The 19,304-nt window shown below is 31.2% G+C and overlaps 1 protein-coding gene across 2 annotated transcripts in view; it reads right to left on the reverse strand.

The window, feature by feature from the left end:
• Positions 1–1,840: 1,840 nt before the first annotated feature.
• Positions 1,841–19,304, reverse strand: part of LOC113386798 (headcase protein-like) — a 675,189-nt gene continuing 657,725 nt past the window's right edge. For both annotated transcript variants that reach the window (XM_026624555.1, XM_026624554.1), the window contains exons 4-5: positions 8,373–8,561; positions 1,841–2,031 (exon numbers count right to left, since the gene is read on the reverse strand). In XM_026624555.1, the coding sequence (XP_026480340.1) occupies positions 1,858–2,031; positions 8,373–8,561 (363 nt within the window). In that variant the 3' untranslated portion in view covers positions 1,841–1,857. The remainder of the gene's footprint in view (positions 2,032–8,372; positions 8,562–19,304) is intronic.

Consider the following 19,304-nt stretch of genomic DNA (forward strand, 5'->3'; position numbering starts at 1 on the left):
CACCTATGATTTTTATTTAATGAGACATATATTTCTATACGCATGTGTATATGAATAAGCAAAAAAGCCATCGCTCGTCTCCATCAAACTGTCGTCTGTTTTTTGTCAAATATATTGTTTTCTAATTTCCTTGAAAAAGTTATTGTTCATCTTTCATCGAAATGAATTATTCTTATTCAATTCGTATATCTCGTTATAATTATACATTTCTGTACTTCATCTCTACAAAATCCATTCACACAATAAAAACAACCTGAATAATGTAATTCCAAGCCTGCTTATTGGTCGCACACAGCATAAATTCTTAGCTTTATTACCTTAATGTGTAGTAGTATCAACTATCTAATCAAAAATTCATTCAATATACCGACAACAACAAATGGAGATAAATTTTCATAAATCCTATACAAAGTAAAACACATTAGAAAATTTATTGTTTTTACACATCACTAAATCGCATGTACCTAATATTAGAAATAGAAAAAATCTTAACGACTAAATATGTTTCAATATATATTTATATATATAGAATCTATATACTACGAATTTATGTAAAAAAATTGCGCGAATCACATAGCATCTAACTGCCGACACGCCCGTCTCAATTTTTTTTCAAAACACAAGTTTTTCTTCGACTTTCTGTACTTCTCATTATCAAAACGCGGATAGGGTTTAATCTTATTCAAAACTTTTGCATATTAACCTCTAGTATGATACCTAACTTATTAAAAATTAATATATTCTAAGAAGAACAACATAACGGTTCAGTTTGAAAACGCTCACGTTGTCCTTATAACAAAAATATTCAGTAATTAATTCAAACCTAGAATTATCTAATAACATAAAATATTTCATATAATAGGTTATTTAAATATAAATTGGTGCACTAAGATAAAAATATGAACGAAAACAAACTTCAACAGAACAAAACTTATCAACACTAGAATTTGAATTATTTTAAAACAATCGTGGCTGTCGCACTGCCATGCCGCTAATGAATATCAGTCCGTCGTTTGTTCACCGCTTTTTAATCAATTAATTAATAAATTCATATAAATACATAGTACATCGCCATATACAACCATCGCCGTTTGAGGAAAATCTTCTTGATGTTATTTGAGTTCATTGAGGTAGCAATTAATTGTTTTAGATCACTTAATTACACTCATTATCAATACATTAACTGTTTAATAGACAAATCTCATTCGAAAACTAAACAAGAGATCACTAATAATACCATGTTCATGATCCCACAAATTTGGTGACTATGAAAATACTCACTGCATGTTATCATCCTAATAACTTGTTTGATGATTCGTCTACCTTATCAATCTAACTTATCTGATTGAGATAATCCATGAATTCATTGGAAAATAATTGCAAACAGGATTGTGCACAACTATCAGCGACTGTGGTAATCCGCGCTTTTGCTGGAAGCACTCCACCAAGCAAGGGCACCGCCTTAATAGGCTGCATTCTCGGCTGAGGTGCCGGGAGATCTATTGGCGAAGAGGTTCGTAGCGCTATTGGTGAGGTTTTGAAACCTATTGGCGAAGTCTTGCAACCGATAGGAGAAGTCTTAAATCCAATCGGCGAGGTTTTAAACCCTATCGGCGATGTCTTGGTTCCAATCGGTGATATTTTGGACGTGCCTATTGGTGATGTCTTTGTGCCAATTGGTGATGTTTTGTACATCTGTTGCATAGATGGCGGTGTAGTAGGTAGCGATGGGATAGGAGAATGTCGGGCTGGTGGTCTTATGGCTCGTGGCTGGCGGTCGTACAGTCGATTGCTTTCAGTGGCGGTCGAGGCGGTCGCCGAGGCGGACACATGGACCGCCGTCGGCGAGGCATCGTGTTATGGCCACTGCTGGTAAAGCGGGAACGTCTGTTTGGTGTAGCAGAAAGCCAAGGGCTTCACGAAGTGTGTGTCCTGAACGTGGCAGAAGGGACAGTTCAGAGTATGACTGTAGTCGCTGAAGAAGTTCAAGCGCTGATGAGGATGGAGCAAGGGCTTGAAGCAATTGTTACACTGAAAATAGAAATATAATATTATTAATTTTAAATATTTGGAATATCCATAGTTAAACGTTTATTTTGCAAAAAAATAAAGCAATACAGTAATTGAAATAATTTATCTTAATAGCATTATCTTAATACTGTAGGATCTCGCACAACTTACGCCTCGCATAATGGGCGTTGTGCATAACATTTTTCGGGCGCTTTTCCCAATAAGATATGTTTCACATAACAAACTGCACCATTGTCATTGGCGGTCAAAAATAGGTTGGCTTTCAGTGGAAGATTAATAAAAAGTTCACAATGGCAAAAGTTATATTAATTTTTGATGAATAGACGTTAGAAATTGTTGGCGTTGTAAAAATATACAAATCAGAGAAAAAGCTCACACTCAAAGCATTTTTGTTGTTCGATGTTACATCTTCGCATTATAAAAGTTTATGGAAAATTTTGTTAGAGAATTGAAAAAACAGAGGTATGAAAGGGCTGTGAACTGATGTCTAGTGCACCTATATTAAGGACTTTTTGGTCAAATGAAAAAGAAGGAAAAATACGCAAATGTTCACAAAAAAAGCTGAGGTTAAAAGAAGAAATATTGGTGCTCATAATTATTGGTGCGTCTAAAATAGAGAAAACAATAGCGACAGTTTCTTTAAAAATTCAGGAGCGAAAAAGACAAAAAAGCAGTACGACTCTTGTGAATATAACCGATAATTATTATTATATTATTTGATAAATAAGTTATATAATTTTTATTAATTACACATATATTTTTGGAAACATCGGAAAAATGCGTTAGCAGAGCAAACTTTTTGTAAAACAAACTATTCCCCTCTACTAATTAAGTACTTTATGCGAAGTACCAATGTACTTTTTTTAAGACAATTTTTTGAATTTCATGTTATCAATCCAAGTGAATCAGAAGCCGCTGAAAAACTTCAGTTATAATTCATATAAATTTTATTTTCCGAGATTTGGGTCATTGCAACATGTAATTCGACAAAGAAGCTCACTAAATTATAATAAGGAGGAGAGACTGCGTGACATGGCTTAATCCAAGTACGCTTTCTGAACATCTCCGACCATTGTTCATTCACTTTGTGATATATCGGTATTCATAATACCGGATAATGTGCCCCTCTCGGCAAACATGACAAAAGCCCTGAGCGGTTGACATACGCAACACATGTACCAAAACGAAAAATGCTGCCCGACAACAGCGGCAAACTGTTTTATGAGCCGAGGCGGCAAGAACATATTTTTTTACAACGCGAGCGATTCAAGGCTAATGAGAACACACCGCAAGGGCAGTGCTGCATCCACGCATTAAATTTGCATTATGCATAAAACAACAATAGCGAATTACAAATAGCTATAAAGAGTTTATGGTACAACAACAAGTTTCAATTGATATTTGATAGTTAAAAGAGCGTACTTCCAGGTTGTTTAATTTTACTGGCGTAATTCTAAATAGCTAGTTCCTATTAATTTGTTGTGTGTAGAAAATATATTTATTATTAAATGCCGACAGTAGATACATAATGATTAATTCATAGTTGCATATCAGAACTCATTTGTGAAGCAACCACAAAAATTCTTATTAATGCAGAGGAAACACGGTCAAAAAATCATGGTATTGTTTTTTTGAATGATATTATGTATTTATTGATGTTATAATCAGTCTCGATCGTTTTTACGCATCTAAGATTTAATGACTATCACTAACATAGTCTTTTACATTTTATTTTTCAGCAACTGTAATAACAGTTATTAAGAAAGAATGCAATTAGTTGCAGTAACAATTTTGTCCATATATTACGGGCAAAATGACATATAAGGTAAGGCAATAAACTGTAGGTGAGATGCACCCATTTGTAATAATAATAAATAATATCATAAAGCAATTGTATCGGTCAGAATACAAACAACGTAGATTCTTAGTGAATCATACGTACAACACTATAAGCTCGAGATATCTTTGATAAGCCCAGCAGTAGTTGATAAAATTCCTTTCCAAATCACAAAATACGCAGTAACAACTAAGTAAAGCATCGTATTGCACTATGCAAAGACATTGAACAAGTTGTAAATATTGGTCTTCTCTAGAACATCAGCGCATAACGCATAAGTCCAAGGGTCTGTTTTTGTTTTTGGAAGTAGTTAGAGTAGAAGTTAAAAGTGAAGCTTCGACAGGTTTAATTTTTTTTTTTTCGTGGTCTCGAATTAACTACCCCCTGGTGCTTGCGGAATAGTACTATGTCTGCCCGAAAGAACACAAAAATGAATGAGTAATCAAAATTCCACCAAACACCTGATTATTGCAATAATATTGATCGAAATCACTAGTACTCACTGGCATGAGCTCATCGATTCTAAAAGAAATAATTACAAATAACAATAAGTTAGTCCCCAAAAGAACACGATAAAACTACCATCAAAATGAACTTCTGAAGGCACGATACACGTTAGAACTAATTACTACTATAAGACTGTGACAATGACGTTCAACATCTGACAGGATTCTGATTATAGCTTCATGTTATACAGTCGCGATAACGTTACTAAATCTAGCCAATTTTCAAATAAGGCGACTGTGTCATTTTGTCCATATAAACTATTTTCTCCGTAGGTATCTCTATTACTTCAGTTATAGTAAATAAAAATTTAGAGTGTCGAACATAGTAGTATATTATTTTACCCCATCATTTACCACTTTCATATTTGATATTCGTAGAAATTGTATATGGTTTTTTTGAAAAATATTGAACAATTACAAGTACAAGGTGCTCTTGGAAAATAATCATCATCGTACAGAACTTGTATCAATAATTATAAATCAATAGCACACACCAAGCAATTATTCGAATAGTAACTGAAATGCATAAATCTTCAACTGAAGTAAAACGCGTTAAATTACGTGTCTGTTCCTCGTTGATATAAATTGCGTGAAGACGTTTCCGATTTATGTTCGATTAAGACGAGTAAAGATTATGTTGAAGTAATTGAGGTGAGCGAGTCCGCCAGAAAAGGCGATCGTTAAGTCGCGAAGTATTTTCGCATAAATATTATTTAGACGTAAAATATACGAGCAGCCGTGATTCAATGAAGGCCGTCTCCATGATCCATCAACGCTTAAGTTAAGCCGATCGGTCTAATATGTGGGAGAAGAGAAAAGATGGAAAAACATGATGAAAATGGTTGTATATTGTATGTGTCATCAATCAATCATACTAAATAAACAAGAGTACAAAAAAGCAGACATATAACGGACGAGATTTCACATGCATGGTAAATAATTTTTTTTGTTTTTGTTTAATTCGGTCAAAATATTTTCTGCTCTTTATATTAAAGATAATAATGTAAATAAGTTTTTACTGGAATATAAAAATGATAAAATGGCTTGGAAATTACATTTTTGACCATATTTGACGAGGGCTAAAAAAACCGAGTCAACCAATGTTCGGACGTATTTTCGTTTTATTATATTGGCCATGAAGAGGACAACCTTAAGGGCATTTTACAAAATTGTCAGAATAGCTTTTTCAGTACGAAATCTCATCATTCCAACATGAACCCGATGAGACTTATATAACGTAAATAATTAGAGGCATCTTTTGGTAAAATAATGAATTTCTTTTTACTACACTTTATACATTGCAAGTAGAGTAAATGCTCTTTAAAATAAAATATTAATTAATTTGAGATGTACAGAATCAATAATGGTTCAATTTAAAAACGGTTTTCTCATCAAGTATTATTTTATTACACTTATACGATATTCTTAAGTTATTTAAATGAAGCATATTAATTATTCATACTGAAGAGCTTTTTCATAAATATTTCTATAATCAATTTAAGAATTGTGCTTGCAACGCTTTTATTAATATTTTGATTTAATTTGGTTTCGCTAATTAAGCTTATTGAATTAAAAATCAATATTTTCACAATTCAATGAAGATTCTATTGGGTATCGATATTTTTTATACACATACTTTGAGTTAAAACGACAAAATAAAATCAATAAACTGGTTATTATAGTTATTATAAAAATAAAAATTGACAAATAAAATATAATTACAATTTTGCAACACACAGTGCAATTCTAACATATCAAAATATAATTCAATCTATCTCTTGCTAAAAGCTACTAGATAAGAATTTCGAGCAAAAACTAAAAGCTTGTAAAGGTTTTTCGGCTAGAAAATAAATGAAACATGTTTCGGGCGTAAGCTCTTCATGGTCTACTAATTAGATAAAACAGAATATACAGTGAGATAGCTGAGTAAACACTTTTGATGATACTAGACATAGAAACTAACAAGCACTCATCTATCTTCATTAACTATTTAGGGACGACAATGTTAATTATGCCTTATTAACAAAAATTTATACAAATGTAAATGATTCGAAATGTGGAAAATTCTCTATATAAAATTCAATAAAATGTGGTTTGTGGAAATTTATTAGTTATAATTTTATCTTAGCATCAGATCATCTAATATAAAATTTATAAAATTAGATCTGTCAAGACTGCCACATTACTCCCCTTTCAGTAACTTTCATGGCGCTGGATTTGCAACAATAAGATTACTATTTATCCACATTCCCAACAACGTTTTAACAATAATGAAAAATACTGAACAAGAATAGAACGTTCTTTAAATAAATTTAAAAGGACTTGAACTAGTATTCATTGAAGCTTGAACTTTGATTCTCAATTAAACCTACAAATGCTGAAAACTCTTAGAGCTCGGTATTATAAATTGATGAACTCCTATGAAATTTCCCATTATGAGTTCGAAATGGCTTGGAAATTAATCTACACAAATGTTGAGCCTAGAATCAAATCAGTAGTCGAGTGCGAATAAAAGCAGCAGCAACGCTTTTGCTTTTGTGCGGTTGATGCATTGATGTCTGAAACGAAGTACGCCTGATATTGCTCTTGGCATTGTCTACTGATAATGTGCCTACATATACGACTTTCAGGATTTAATAACGCAAAACATAGCCGTACAAAGACGCGCTACAGAAATAAATTAAACTGAACGTAGTACAAGATATATTCATTCGGCGGTAAAAAGCGAAACGCGCGAGTATTTAAGCAGGATTTATATATCTTGTGCGCAAGTTATATGGCGTAATAACGTACAAGGTTATATAATATCCTCTTGTTCTTTTTTAGAATTGAAGATAATCACATTTTATGCAAATAAGAGTATGATAAATTATTTAGAGAAACATATTTACAAACTGAATATCTTGATTTGAGAGTATTTATTAACACTTTCGGGACGGCACCGATTTCAAAACAATCTACTTTACCGTCTGTAAACTTGATTTCATTGTGTATGTTATGCAATTTGTTTGATAAAAATTTGTGGTCATTGAAGGACATACATTTTTAATATTAATTTATTTTTGATCATTTTATAAAGAATGGTGACGTTCAAAACAATTTCCAAAATGCATAGCTGGTTGATTTTGACATGTTATACAATAAAATGTTGTTCGCCGCCTTCCTCCTGGTGCTTTTCTGTCTGAACAGACAATACAATCCCTTTTTCTTTTAGAATTTAGAATATGCCACTGATTAGTCAGTATATTTGGTCATTTTTTTGCTGCCATAATGGTTTATTTTTTCTATTATATTGTCTAATAATTCTTCTTATATTGCTTGGTATTTGTAGTCGGGGTGTTTGTTGATGTATGTCAAACTCGATTATTGAAGGAGAATCGACGCATTCGCTAATGTCTTTCCGCTATTCATTTATTTTGTCGAACTTCTTCTTTTTGTTGGTTGAATAATATCATCATCACATTCATCACTATCATCGGTGCGAATAGTAATTTCGTAAAATTTGTCTGTATGAATGTCTATTTGAAACTCATCTTCACTACTGCTTAATTCACAAAATTTACTAGTCGTTTTTCCATATTTAAAAGCGCTCGGTCGTATTAAATATTAAAAAAAAGACCATATAGCAAAGAAAAAGGCTAAAAATACTACCAAAATAATTTAAATTATTTTCAAAATACAATACTGTTTATCACTGCTATATGTAACTTTTTTTCAACTTTTCGATGCAAACTGAGTCATTGTTTATAAAATAGCCTGTGCCTCACAGAGTATGTTTGTCCACTGAGGTGGACAGCCGTCCCCAAAGTGTTAACCTTTCTGCTATAAACTATAAATTACAATCAAAGTCTAGCATTGTCAATACTTTAACTTTAACTGACTTTAATTTTCATCCAGAGACGACATCCGCACACACAGCAAGTCATGTAGATGTCGTCCATAGACGACAACCGTAGCAAAAGGATTTAAATATAAATCAATAGTTATTTTAATTTTACCTTATGGCGCTCGGCGCAGCACGGCATTGCAGCAAAGATGTCATAGGAGTACATGGTGCCCAAAACCAGGGACGATCCGTCCCACTGGGTGGTACAAAAGCGGCAGCGGATTACGCGTTCAGGGCTCGAGGCCTCCAGGCAGGCCATGCAGACCGCAGACAGATATTGGGTGCGACCCTCGAACTTCACCTGAAAATAAAATAAAACATGTTCATACCGTATAAAGAAGGCTGATAAGTAAATGTGTTAATGACAATATTGGCTTCATACATATATCAAACATCTAACTAACTTCTACACGCACTTTGTTGTTGCCTTTCTTTTATTAATGTTAAACGATTTGGTTCTTCACATCACTTGTTCAACGTTTTCCCGCTACGCCAAACCTGGCATCAGGCAACTTTGATGTCAAATTTCCACTTGAGGTTATAGATCTCAAATATAGCCTCAAGTGAAAATTGCCTTTCGGGGGTATAGTTGCATATATAATAAAAATGTCAGCAAATACTTCGAGTATAGATAATTAGTCATAACTGGACTGGACAACTACTGGGTTGCCATCCATTCAAGATTCATATAATAAGAAAAAGTCAAAACAATTACTGAATGTCCTAAGTGTGACAGATTGTAATTAAAATTTAAAAAAAAGTTGTTCAGCGTTGTTTTGTGTTATTTAGATTGTCTATCGAAGACAATCGTAAGAATATATTCGTACTAAGAATGAGTCAACATGCATAAAATAAATGCAAAAAGCTAAGTATTTTGTGAATGAAATATGTACTTACATCCATTGATAAAATAATTATTCTTGTGATCGTCGTAAATCTGGATTAAAAGTCTTTAAACTTCCATTTTAATTTATAAGTTTACACTCTACCAAGGATTAAAATAAGTCCTATTTTTAACAATTTAATTTATCCAGAAAAAATAGCATCAAATAAGCGTTTTTCTCAGAGCAGGTGAGCTATAGTAGGGTAGCCTCTATAGAGGGTCATTGTAACAAGAATGAGCAGTAGTAAGCGTTTTTTAATAGCATCTTAAACGATATTACAATATTTTTTTGCATCAATTTGACATTAAATCCCCTCGGATCATGTCATCATAGCCGACGCAGTATACAGAAGCGTGCAGATGCATGATCAATGACAGGTACATAATATAAAATTGTACTATCATGAAAGATCGTTTGGCCTTAGTATTTAAAATCTTATATATCTGATTTCGTTTCAAATTCATCAATGTTTTATAATATGTAACAATTTTTGTGATTACCAAATTGTTTAAATAGTTATCTAGATTAATGTAAAAAAATCACACCAAGGGTTAGTTGTATCTAAGTCTGGGGCTTGTTGTAACATCAAGACTGGTATTGACTGGTATGTAGTGAAGCCAATACCAATATATCGAAACTGCTAGCTCCCATACTCTTATTGCTTCTTTTGGCATATTAATTTTATTAATAATTATTAATAATTTCATTATTAACTCGAATAGGATTAGTTGTCTGCAATCCACAAAAAATTATTCTCAATGTCAGAAATCACACCAAGGGTTAGTTGTATCTAAGTCTGGGGCTTGTTGTAACATCAAGACTGGTATTGACTGGTATGTAGTGAAGCCAATACCAATATATCGAAACTGCTAGCTCCCATACTCTTATTGCTTCTTTTGGCATATTAATTTTATTAATAATTATTAATAATTTCATTATTAACTCGAATAGGATTAGTTGTCTGCAATCCACAAAAAATTATTCTCAATGTCAGAAGCTGCGGGTTCGTACATTATGAACCAAGATGTTTCCATATAAAGAAATAATACATTCGGATGCAATTATAATCCACTTACAAAAGTTGTCTTCCCAAGACAAAACATGTAACAGAACATTATATAATTCAGATGCAAATACATAGCGATGTATATCAATTTCATTATATTATCTTCAGTATTCCGAGACAAACATGAGAACGTATTGTTTGCATATAATAAAATAAATTTTAAATTCTGAATATCTAGTTAGTCTGGAATTACTACTCATCAATCACAATCTAGTAATGTAATGTCATATACTCGTATGAATGTGTTAGAAGTGTATCATAATAATAGATCATGAATAAATACAATCCATTTCACTTGGTAGCCAAATAAAAATTACATATCTAACAGTTAGAAACAAATGAAGATTTTAAAGAAAATATTACCAAATTCTTTTCTATTTTGTGGCAAATCGCCTATACCTTTTTACTAGACACAGAATTACAACAAATTTAAATATTACAATATTTGTAGGAGGTCATAATTTAAAAATTACGATATACCAAATTTGATATTCCAAAACATAGACTCTTTGATTACCGTTTATTTGTAATGATGATTTTCTCTATTCTTGTTACTGCAAAGGTTGATGTTGACAAAGCTCAAACATTACTTTGAAGATATTGCAAGTAGCCACCCAAATACGTCCACATTACCATCAAATTTTTTAACAAGTCTTATTACTTCCTTTGTATTTATTAACTAATGCTTTTTGATTATAACACCTTAATTTAAATTAGCATAGAGAATTGAGTATAAAGATCATTAAGACCAGCAAGATCAAAAATTGGTTGTGAAAGTTCAACCGTGACTTTACTTCATCAATTTTAATTTATTTATTTTTTTATGCATATTATTATTTTTTAAACAATGCCTTTAAAGAGTTTATCTCCAATGAGACTTTTTTAACATTTTATTTTAGATCGTATAGCCATTTTTTTATATCTTCGAGTAGGACATTCCTCACTCAATTCCTCTAAATATTTGTTCGTGTGATCTGGTAATTTTTCGTGGTACTTTTAATTTATTTAATTTATCTATTTTTGATGAAGTACACAAAATCCCTAACTGTTTCTATAAAAAAGACTCTTTCAGTTTCTTACCGAGTCTATCTTTTTCCCCAGCGGCTTGTCTGGTTATTTTAATCGTACATTCCTGACCTACAATATCGAAACTGAACCAGTAACAAACAAGTTTACTTATAGGAATATTTAGTTATTCGTCTTATCGCACATTACATTGTACATTTAAAAACTTGTTCGCTTTTCTTTTAGTATGGTATCATTACTTTAATCCGATGGGTGGTGCTTTTGAGAAGAAATATATTACCATATACTCTTGTCCATTGTATGCATATTGTGTCATGGAGCGTGCCATGTCTGGGCTCCTCTGGTATAAATAATGACGAATATTCATGATATATTGTAGTAAATGAAAAAAATGGAGATTATAAACGGCAACACCCTAATTTGGGAACTGAGGATAAATTTATTGTAAGAGAAATTGAATAGCAACAAATTTAAATAATCGAACGTTAGCAGAATGTTAGGGGCCTATCTTCATATGAATTGGTTCTAGCAAACTGTCAAAATGCTCAAAATAAGTAAGTAAACGAGCGTTGCCGACAATCGTGGAGCACTCCCGATTGATTAAATGTCATATGTCATCATGTCAATTTCTGATCGTTGATTCCTTTAACAGTGAAGAAAAAATGAATTAAAAAAATATTTCTTTGTCAACAGTTTTTCTGTATGTATTGCTCGAGCACAAAGGCAATAGTGTCATATATTTAAAAATAAAAAAACAACATGCAATATGACACAATGAAACAATAAGTATTTTAATTATCGCAACCAGTTTTTTTACGCAACACCATTATATATTACAAATTCATTAATTTGCATGTGTTTAAAACGACATTTTGTTTACTAAAGCCTGACTGACTCACTGTACCATAACGCAATTTCAATATTTCAATATTTTCAATATTATTTTGCGGATGAATTTATGAATTGGCAGCAAATGCGTTTTTCTAGTGCATGAAAAACGCAAGAACAATGATAGAATTAACAGATGTTGCAGAAGAACTTATGGTAATAAACATATGGCTAACTTATGATTCATGTATATATTATTGTATAAAATTATTTCCTTATTTAACAAAGTACTGAAAGTACTCATGCTAATAGAATTCAAGATGAAACTTGTGGAGCGCATGGCATCGTGCCTTAAGGCAAATTGCTGGAACTCCCGTATCCCGTATTTTACTTCGAAAAAAAATAGATTTTTGAGAAACTATAAATTTGACAAAAAAAATTTTTTTTTGATGGGGAAGCATTGCTACGGAACCCATAGAAATGTAAAAAAAATTATACTTATTGTTAAAATCTCTATAAAATATCTGATAATTTGATGTGCATATGTCTAATGATCATTTTTAACCGCCAAATAGCATTTTTTTTTTACTTTTTTAATAAGATCTCCGAAACCGTTAAACCTGCCTTCATGAAAATTTGATCAATTCTTCATTTTGTCAATACAAGTAAAATGTTTCTTGAATTATTAAAATTGGAAGCACCGTTCTCTTAAAAACTGAGTTACCATTTTTGGCACTTTTTGCTCCTTATCTTCGGAACGGCTAGAACTGCCACACATCCATTTTTTCTAAGGTATGCCAAAATATTCAGAAACCTTTAAAACGTAAAGATATATAAACATTTTCATTTTATCGATTTTTTTGCGATTACTATAACTTACCCTACGGGAAGTTAATTATCAAAATAATTAAAATTTGCAAGTTTTTTTGCAAATACTATAAAATTGTAATGTTATAAATTTTTGTAAAAAACGATTATTTGTGAAACAATGTCATAGAATTTTTTTAACTTGATTCGAGAGAGAAATGGTCAAAGCATATATCCATATTTATTTCATAGAAACATAATCAGTGGATCTCAAGATAATGAGTTCAAGACAAAATTGTCTAAATGATTTTCTCAAAAATAAGCAAAGCTTATAAAATAAGTTGAAAACTTAAACTCAATAGAATCTTCAACGATATTAAAATATTTCTATGTCTCGATTGACATTGAACCCTTTACAAATCATGTTGCAATAGATGATGTTTTGCATACCGACGCAGTATACAAAAGTGTGCAGGTGCATCATTTTTAACAAATTCTATTAAATTGTATGGTTATAAGATTCTCTAGAAAACGAATAATTGTGAAATAATATGCAATAGCTATGGAATTATTCCAACTTGATTCGATAAAGAAATAGTCGCAGCATATATCCATCTTTATTTCGTGGAAATATAATCATTGAATTTCGAATTTTGATTGAAATTTTGATTGAAAATGGAAAATATTCAACAGTATTCAAGCCTTTTAAATTTTGGATATGTTCTTAGTTAATGCAACAGCTTTTCTTGGATTTTCTTCGATTTCTTTGAATATTACAATTGTTTCTATTTAATGTAAGATAATTTATGTCCTTTTTTTCTTACTAAACTAAGTATCTGATTCGTAAGTAGTCCTTGAACCAACTTTTCACACAAGTTTTCCTTCCTCTGTGAAAATCTCTAGATCTACATATCACAATTGCTGTTGCTTAGAGGACAAACAGATTTCCAGAAATAGGTTTATTTGCTTCTGAATAACGGCACAATAACCGAATCCGAACAAGAGAGAATATATTTTCAATAGCAAGAAAGTCTGTGATCGAAATACTTCTTTGTTAGAAACAGACTACGAAGCTCGATTCCATACAGATGACAATAGCATATACCAGGTACTTAAGAGGAGAACAAAAACATCATCTTATGGAATTTATTTGATTGCATCGCTTCGACTACCAGAAAAATTGATATATCTATTGAAAGAATGGTTATTATTTTTATTTATAAGATAGACTTGGAGAAAAATTGAACGTTCTGGAGATGAAAAGATAACAACGTCCATGTTAGGAAAATACAAGACCGTATGAGGTTTAGAAGAAATGTTATGCTAGTAAGACATTTATATTTTTATATATAATTGACTTCTATTTCAAATCATAAACTTAATTTCCAATTAAAAAAATATAAGTTTTATAAATATTATTGATAGCTAAGAATTGAATAATGCAGGTTTGGACATACTTTAATTTTCAGACTTTAATTATTTCAATAAATGGGCCAAAAAGCACATCACTTCGTATAACTTCTGATATTATAACTAAAGATGTAATAAACTGCAGATTTATATGTGAAACTAAATACATTAGGTTCCAAAAAAATAGAGTAATATTGTTGTGAGGTCAATAATTTTTTCCCAATTTGGAAATAGAAAAACAAGTAAAATTTGTTACTGTCATCTCATCTGAGTAAATTAAGAGATTTTTAGGAAATATGAAATTTAGATATGATATGATTTTTAGGAAATATCATATTTAGATATGAGATTGACATCTCTGAAGTAATTTCCTACATAATGAGATTTTCAAATAAGACCAATATAAATAAAGATTATTGTAATACTTTATTATTAAACTTATCTATTATCAAATTAAACAAAGACTAAACTTTATAAAACTGTCACAACTGGTCGTATTATTGAAAAATTTAAACAGCAAGTATTAGTAAAATTTTCTTAACACTTTCACTGTTGCGCACGCATATGTTGCGTGAGATCGTTGTCAATATTCGGGAAAAAAACGCAACAGGTGCGTTCACTTTCCTTGCATTTTAGAATAGTGTTTTCAGTCAAATAAAAATTTTAAATTGAAATTTCGTACTATGATTATTTTTAACAGAAATAGACTCACTAATTTTATTTTGGAAATTTGATTTCCAGCTTGCTTATCCAGAAATGGTATTATTCAATATTAATAATAAATATTTATTCCCAAGATAAATTTCTACCGTTCATTTAAATTCAAATATTCAATATATTATACGAAAACTCTTGTCTAGTGCTCCTGCAATATCAGAATGTCTGCAAAAAATTTAGTGCTCTTTGGAAGTGAAAAGAAAAAATAAAGAGAATAACAGAGTAGATATATAAAGAGTACTGCAATAAATCCTTAAGGAAAAGTAAGTATTCGTCGCGACAATGTTTTCTAAGGCTTTATGTAATTCTAGCTCACTTGAATATAAAACATGTTTTCAATTGCAGCAACTTGCATTTAGAAAGCTTAAAGTGATAAATACATCTAAAAGTTGCACTATATTAATAGGAAAAATATATTAATTAACCAATTAACTGTGGCGCTCAGATCGAGCAGTGGACACAGTTTTGTGTCGTCCAAATCGAGTAGTATGTGGATCATGTAACAATATATAATAGTATAATGATATATAGACTTTTGGAAATGATGAGATTTTTAATATAGTTTAAAACTTTTCCACAAAGTTTATTTTTAATAAATATATTTCTACATTGGTGACCCCGACGTTTGCGGCAGAGTCAGCCTTGCTCTTAATATGAAGACAAAATATTGTCATGACCTGTAAGATTTTGTTAATTATCAGATTTTTAACATATTTTATACATTTCTACAAAGCTTATTTTTTATTACTGGTTGAACTAACCAGGCGTATCAATAAACAGTATGTACTTTACGAAGAACTTCTGAAGTGAATTCACGATAAAAAGTTGAATCATTGTCGAGACCTTATCGCACGTTGTTTCAACAATTCTTTGTAATTTTAATGAGGCACATTGTACCACTGTTGTTGGTTTCATTCAAAGTTTGTTTATTATTTTTCATTTTAACGAAAACACGGGTATTGTTTCTTGATGTAACAAGTTTGAAATGTGCTTACATATATAATTAATAAAGGCACAACTGCATTTATTATAATTAAACACCTTTCATTCAAGTGATTAATATGAACAATAGAATAATATTTGATTGAACAAACATATAGAGTTTATATAGAGAGTTTATTTATTTGCGTAGTATATATATATATATATATATATATATATATGTATATTATATTGATAATGTTTTCTTGGCGCTACATTTTTTCACAATTATGTAAATGAGTGTTTCCAAAAATCAATGCTATGTATTAATATGCACACTGTTCGTTAAGACCAACACAGTTTACTGGTTAAATAAAATAAATAATATAATAAATAGTAGGGTAGGGCGAGGCACAAAGGTCGAATTTGAGCAATTATATTGTGAAAACTAAACCAATTATACCACAACAAATGACATATATCAAACATCTATCTGACTACGTTCAGTAAAACTCTCAGCGAATTCATTTTTATCTCCTGGTCCTTAAAATATATATTAAGGCTCATAAACTAAACAATAGTGCTCACAACCAAAAAAGCTAACAACGAAACAGAATTCTTTTGTTATGGATTTCCACACATTGATGTTTATCACCCGATAGCAACGTCGCCAGAATCAAGGCGATAGCAGGATATACATCCTTTTCCCTTTACTTTCAAATATCGTTGTTAAAAAATTCTTAACGTTATTGAGATTTCGGTGGTAGACCTTTTTACCCTCGGACCTTTAGGCCCCGCTCTATTCTATATCAAATCCAATAATATATCACAAATTTGACTGCCTTATGATGTCTTATTTCGATGCCGAGATAATATTAAGTGGGTATATATAATAATAATTCAGTTTACTCTTCGTCTGATCCTAAGGAGCGTAGGTAGGCTTGCGTATTGGTCGTATTAATCTTCCCAGACAAGTATTTATAACGTTTTTGGCAACAGCTGCGAGTAATTGGTTAAAGTGACACGTAATTAAGATGGACATCAGAATGTAGAATTCATTTGATATGTCCAATCAAATGAACATTTTTGGCCTGACTAAAACAATGCACTTTGGTGTTTTCGTTCTAGTAAATAATTGAAATTGATGTCTCAAAACTTGTATCTGCACTTACTTTATTTCTAACCTAATATATAGAGTGTATATGTACGGTTACTATTTTGCTAATTGTTGGAAATTAGAATTAGAGAATTTTAACGTAGACATCAAGCAAATGATACAATAATTAAACTTACTGAACAACTCAAAGGTTATTATTAGAACGAATACTCCATTCCACACAATTTTCTTACAAAAATGCCAATATTACGTATCTCGAGCAAACGATATGAAATTTCATAAGCAAACTTCACAGTCAGTCGAAGCCCGCAACGTTGTTAACAAAAGTTTTAGACCTTCGTTGGTTTCCATAAAATTCTCCGTCTCAGACAAGAAACAAATCGACTGTTATTACCCAAAGGCATTGTTTTTGGAATGCCCTCTGCGGGGAACTATTATCTTTGAATACTGAACACTGAACACGTATAAGATTAAACTAAATAATATTAGCATGTCGAACAATAGTACGAGAAATAAACGAAAGACCGTTCAATGGGATTAGATAAAGACGATTTTACGAGAAGCCTGGGAGGTGTATGTCTCGACCAATGTCACATGTAATAGAAACATACATATATAATATACATATACATATACATATATCAAATGTATTCTGAGTAGATAGATAGACATTAATTTAGAAATATGAATAATCAACACTTTTTTTGCACTAATTTATTAAATAATAATTTTACAAACGTTTCGAGACTAGGTTTGTCTCATAATCAGTGTGTTATAATTTAAAATCTAAAACATGGAAACCTAAATTAGCATTATGTGTTATCCGTTACAAGTCGTTCATTATACTGCCCCACCAACGATCGTCGGAGTCTGAATTCTCTATCACGGTCAACTAGATGAATCACGGAATATCAAATAGGAAAGAAAAGGAATAGGGCCCAGTTGAAATATAGATGTCGCTAGGAGAAAAAATATTCTATGAAAGGAAACGGTTCGTTTATAAAAATTGTTTTAAATTGTATTGTTTATAAATTTGTATATGTGTAGGTTTGTGAGCACTGTTTTTTAGTTTACGAGACCTTAATAGAATTTTTATTTATACGTTATTTAATTGTTTTATAAGAAGTATTGTTAATTTTATATAACCATTATAAAAGCTTACACGTGGCGGGGTAAAACGACGAACTAAACATTTACCCTGTTTGGTTTGAACTATAAAAAATAGTGAATAAAAAAGTAAATTAAGTTAAAAAAGAGACAAATAAATAGTTTCTCCTACTCTACTGATGAATATTTCTGACGAAACACCAGATCAAGGTTATATACAGCGTTCCCGGTGCAAAATGTAGACATGCAACTTATATTTTGCATTGGTTGAATAATGTAGTTATTATTTCATAAAATTCAAAACTAATAATAAAACATTGTACTTGTTTGCCCTCCTGGCCATGGCCCATTTTACCTTGCCTATGGAGTAAAAAGGACCATGTAACAAATTTTGAAAAACACATTTTCCTCTATCTTTTTGTTGCGACAAATCTGGTTTGGTTTTCGCAATATAATTGGTCAAAGTCAAATTCGACCTTTGTGCCCCGCCCTACCCTATGTATATGTGTATATTTATATTGTAATATATACAGGGTATCTGGCTGATGATATTGATCATATGTACATATCATGAGAAAAAAAGAAAAAAGGAATTATCTGGTTTAGTTTAAAAATTATAAGTTTTTCATTATGAGAGCATTGGTTGACTCGTAATGCAAATAATAATTCACTGAGCACAACATTACGAACTGATTAATTCAGACAATTACAAAAGTCGCCTCGAGGATCACCCAAACTCATTTGCCAGGCAACCAAGATTGAAAAAGAAGTTCATGTTACATCAAGGGTAATTTTTGGTTGCCGCACCAAATGGCTGTAGTACCACCATTTTCATATATTTTATTTTGTTACTTTAAAGTGCAATAAATAACTACCTTCAAAATCAAGGTTTTATAACTTTTACTTCTGCCGCAAAAAATGGCAAAAATAAACGTTTTTTAGGCTGTTACAGTGGTGTTACCCCTTAACTCCTTAACATATGTCAATTCTAAAAATTGTTTATTGTTTAAATTTTTTATTTTTAAAGTCATTTTTTTCTACAGTTATACTTGTTGTCTATTTCAGAATAGGTGTAAAAATTACTATATAATAAAACTAGCTGTAAGTGGAATTCTGTCTTAAGGCAATTAAGGCATCGTGCCTTAAGGCAAGTTGCTGGAA

This window comes from Ctenocephalides felis, unplaced genomic scaffold, assembly GCF_003426905.1.
Source record: "Ctenocephalides felis isolate EL2017-DRISC unplaced genomic scaffold, ASM342690v1 CF-g0.4_SCAFFOLD_03571, whole genome shotgun sequence".
NCBI classification, from domain to species: domain Eukaryota; kingdom Metazoa; phylum Arthropoda; class Insecta; order Siphonaptera; family Pulicidae; genus Ctenocephalides; species Ctenocephalides felis.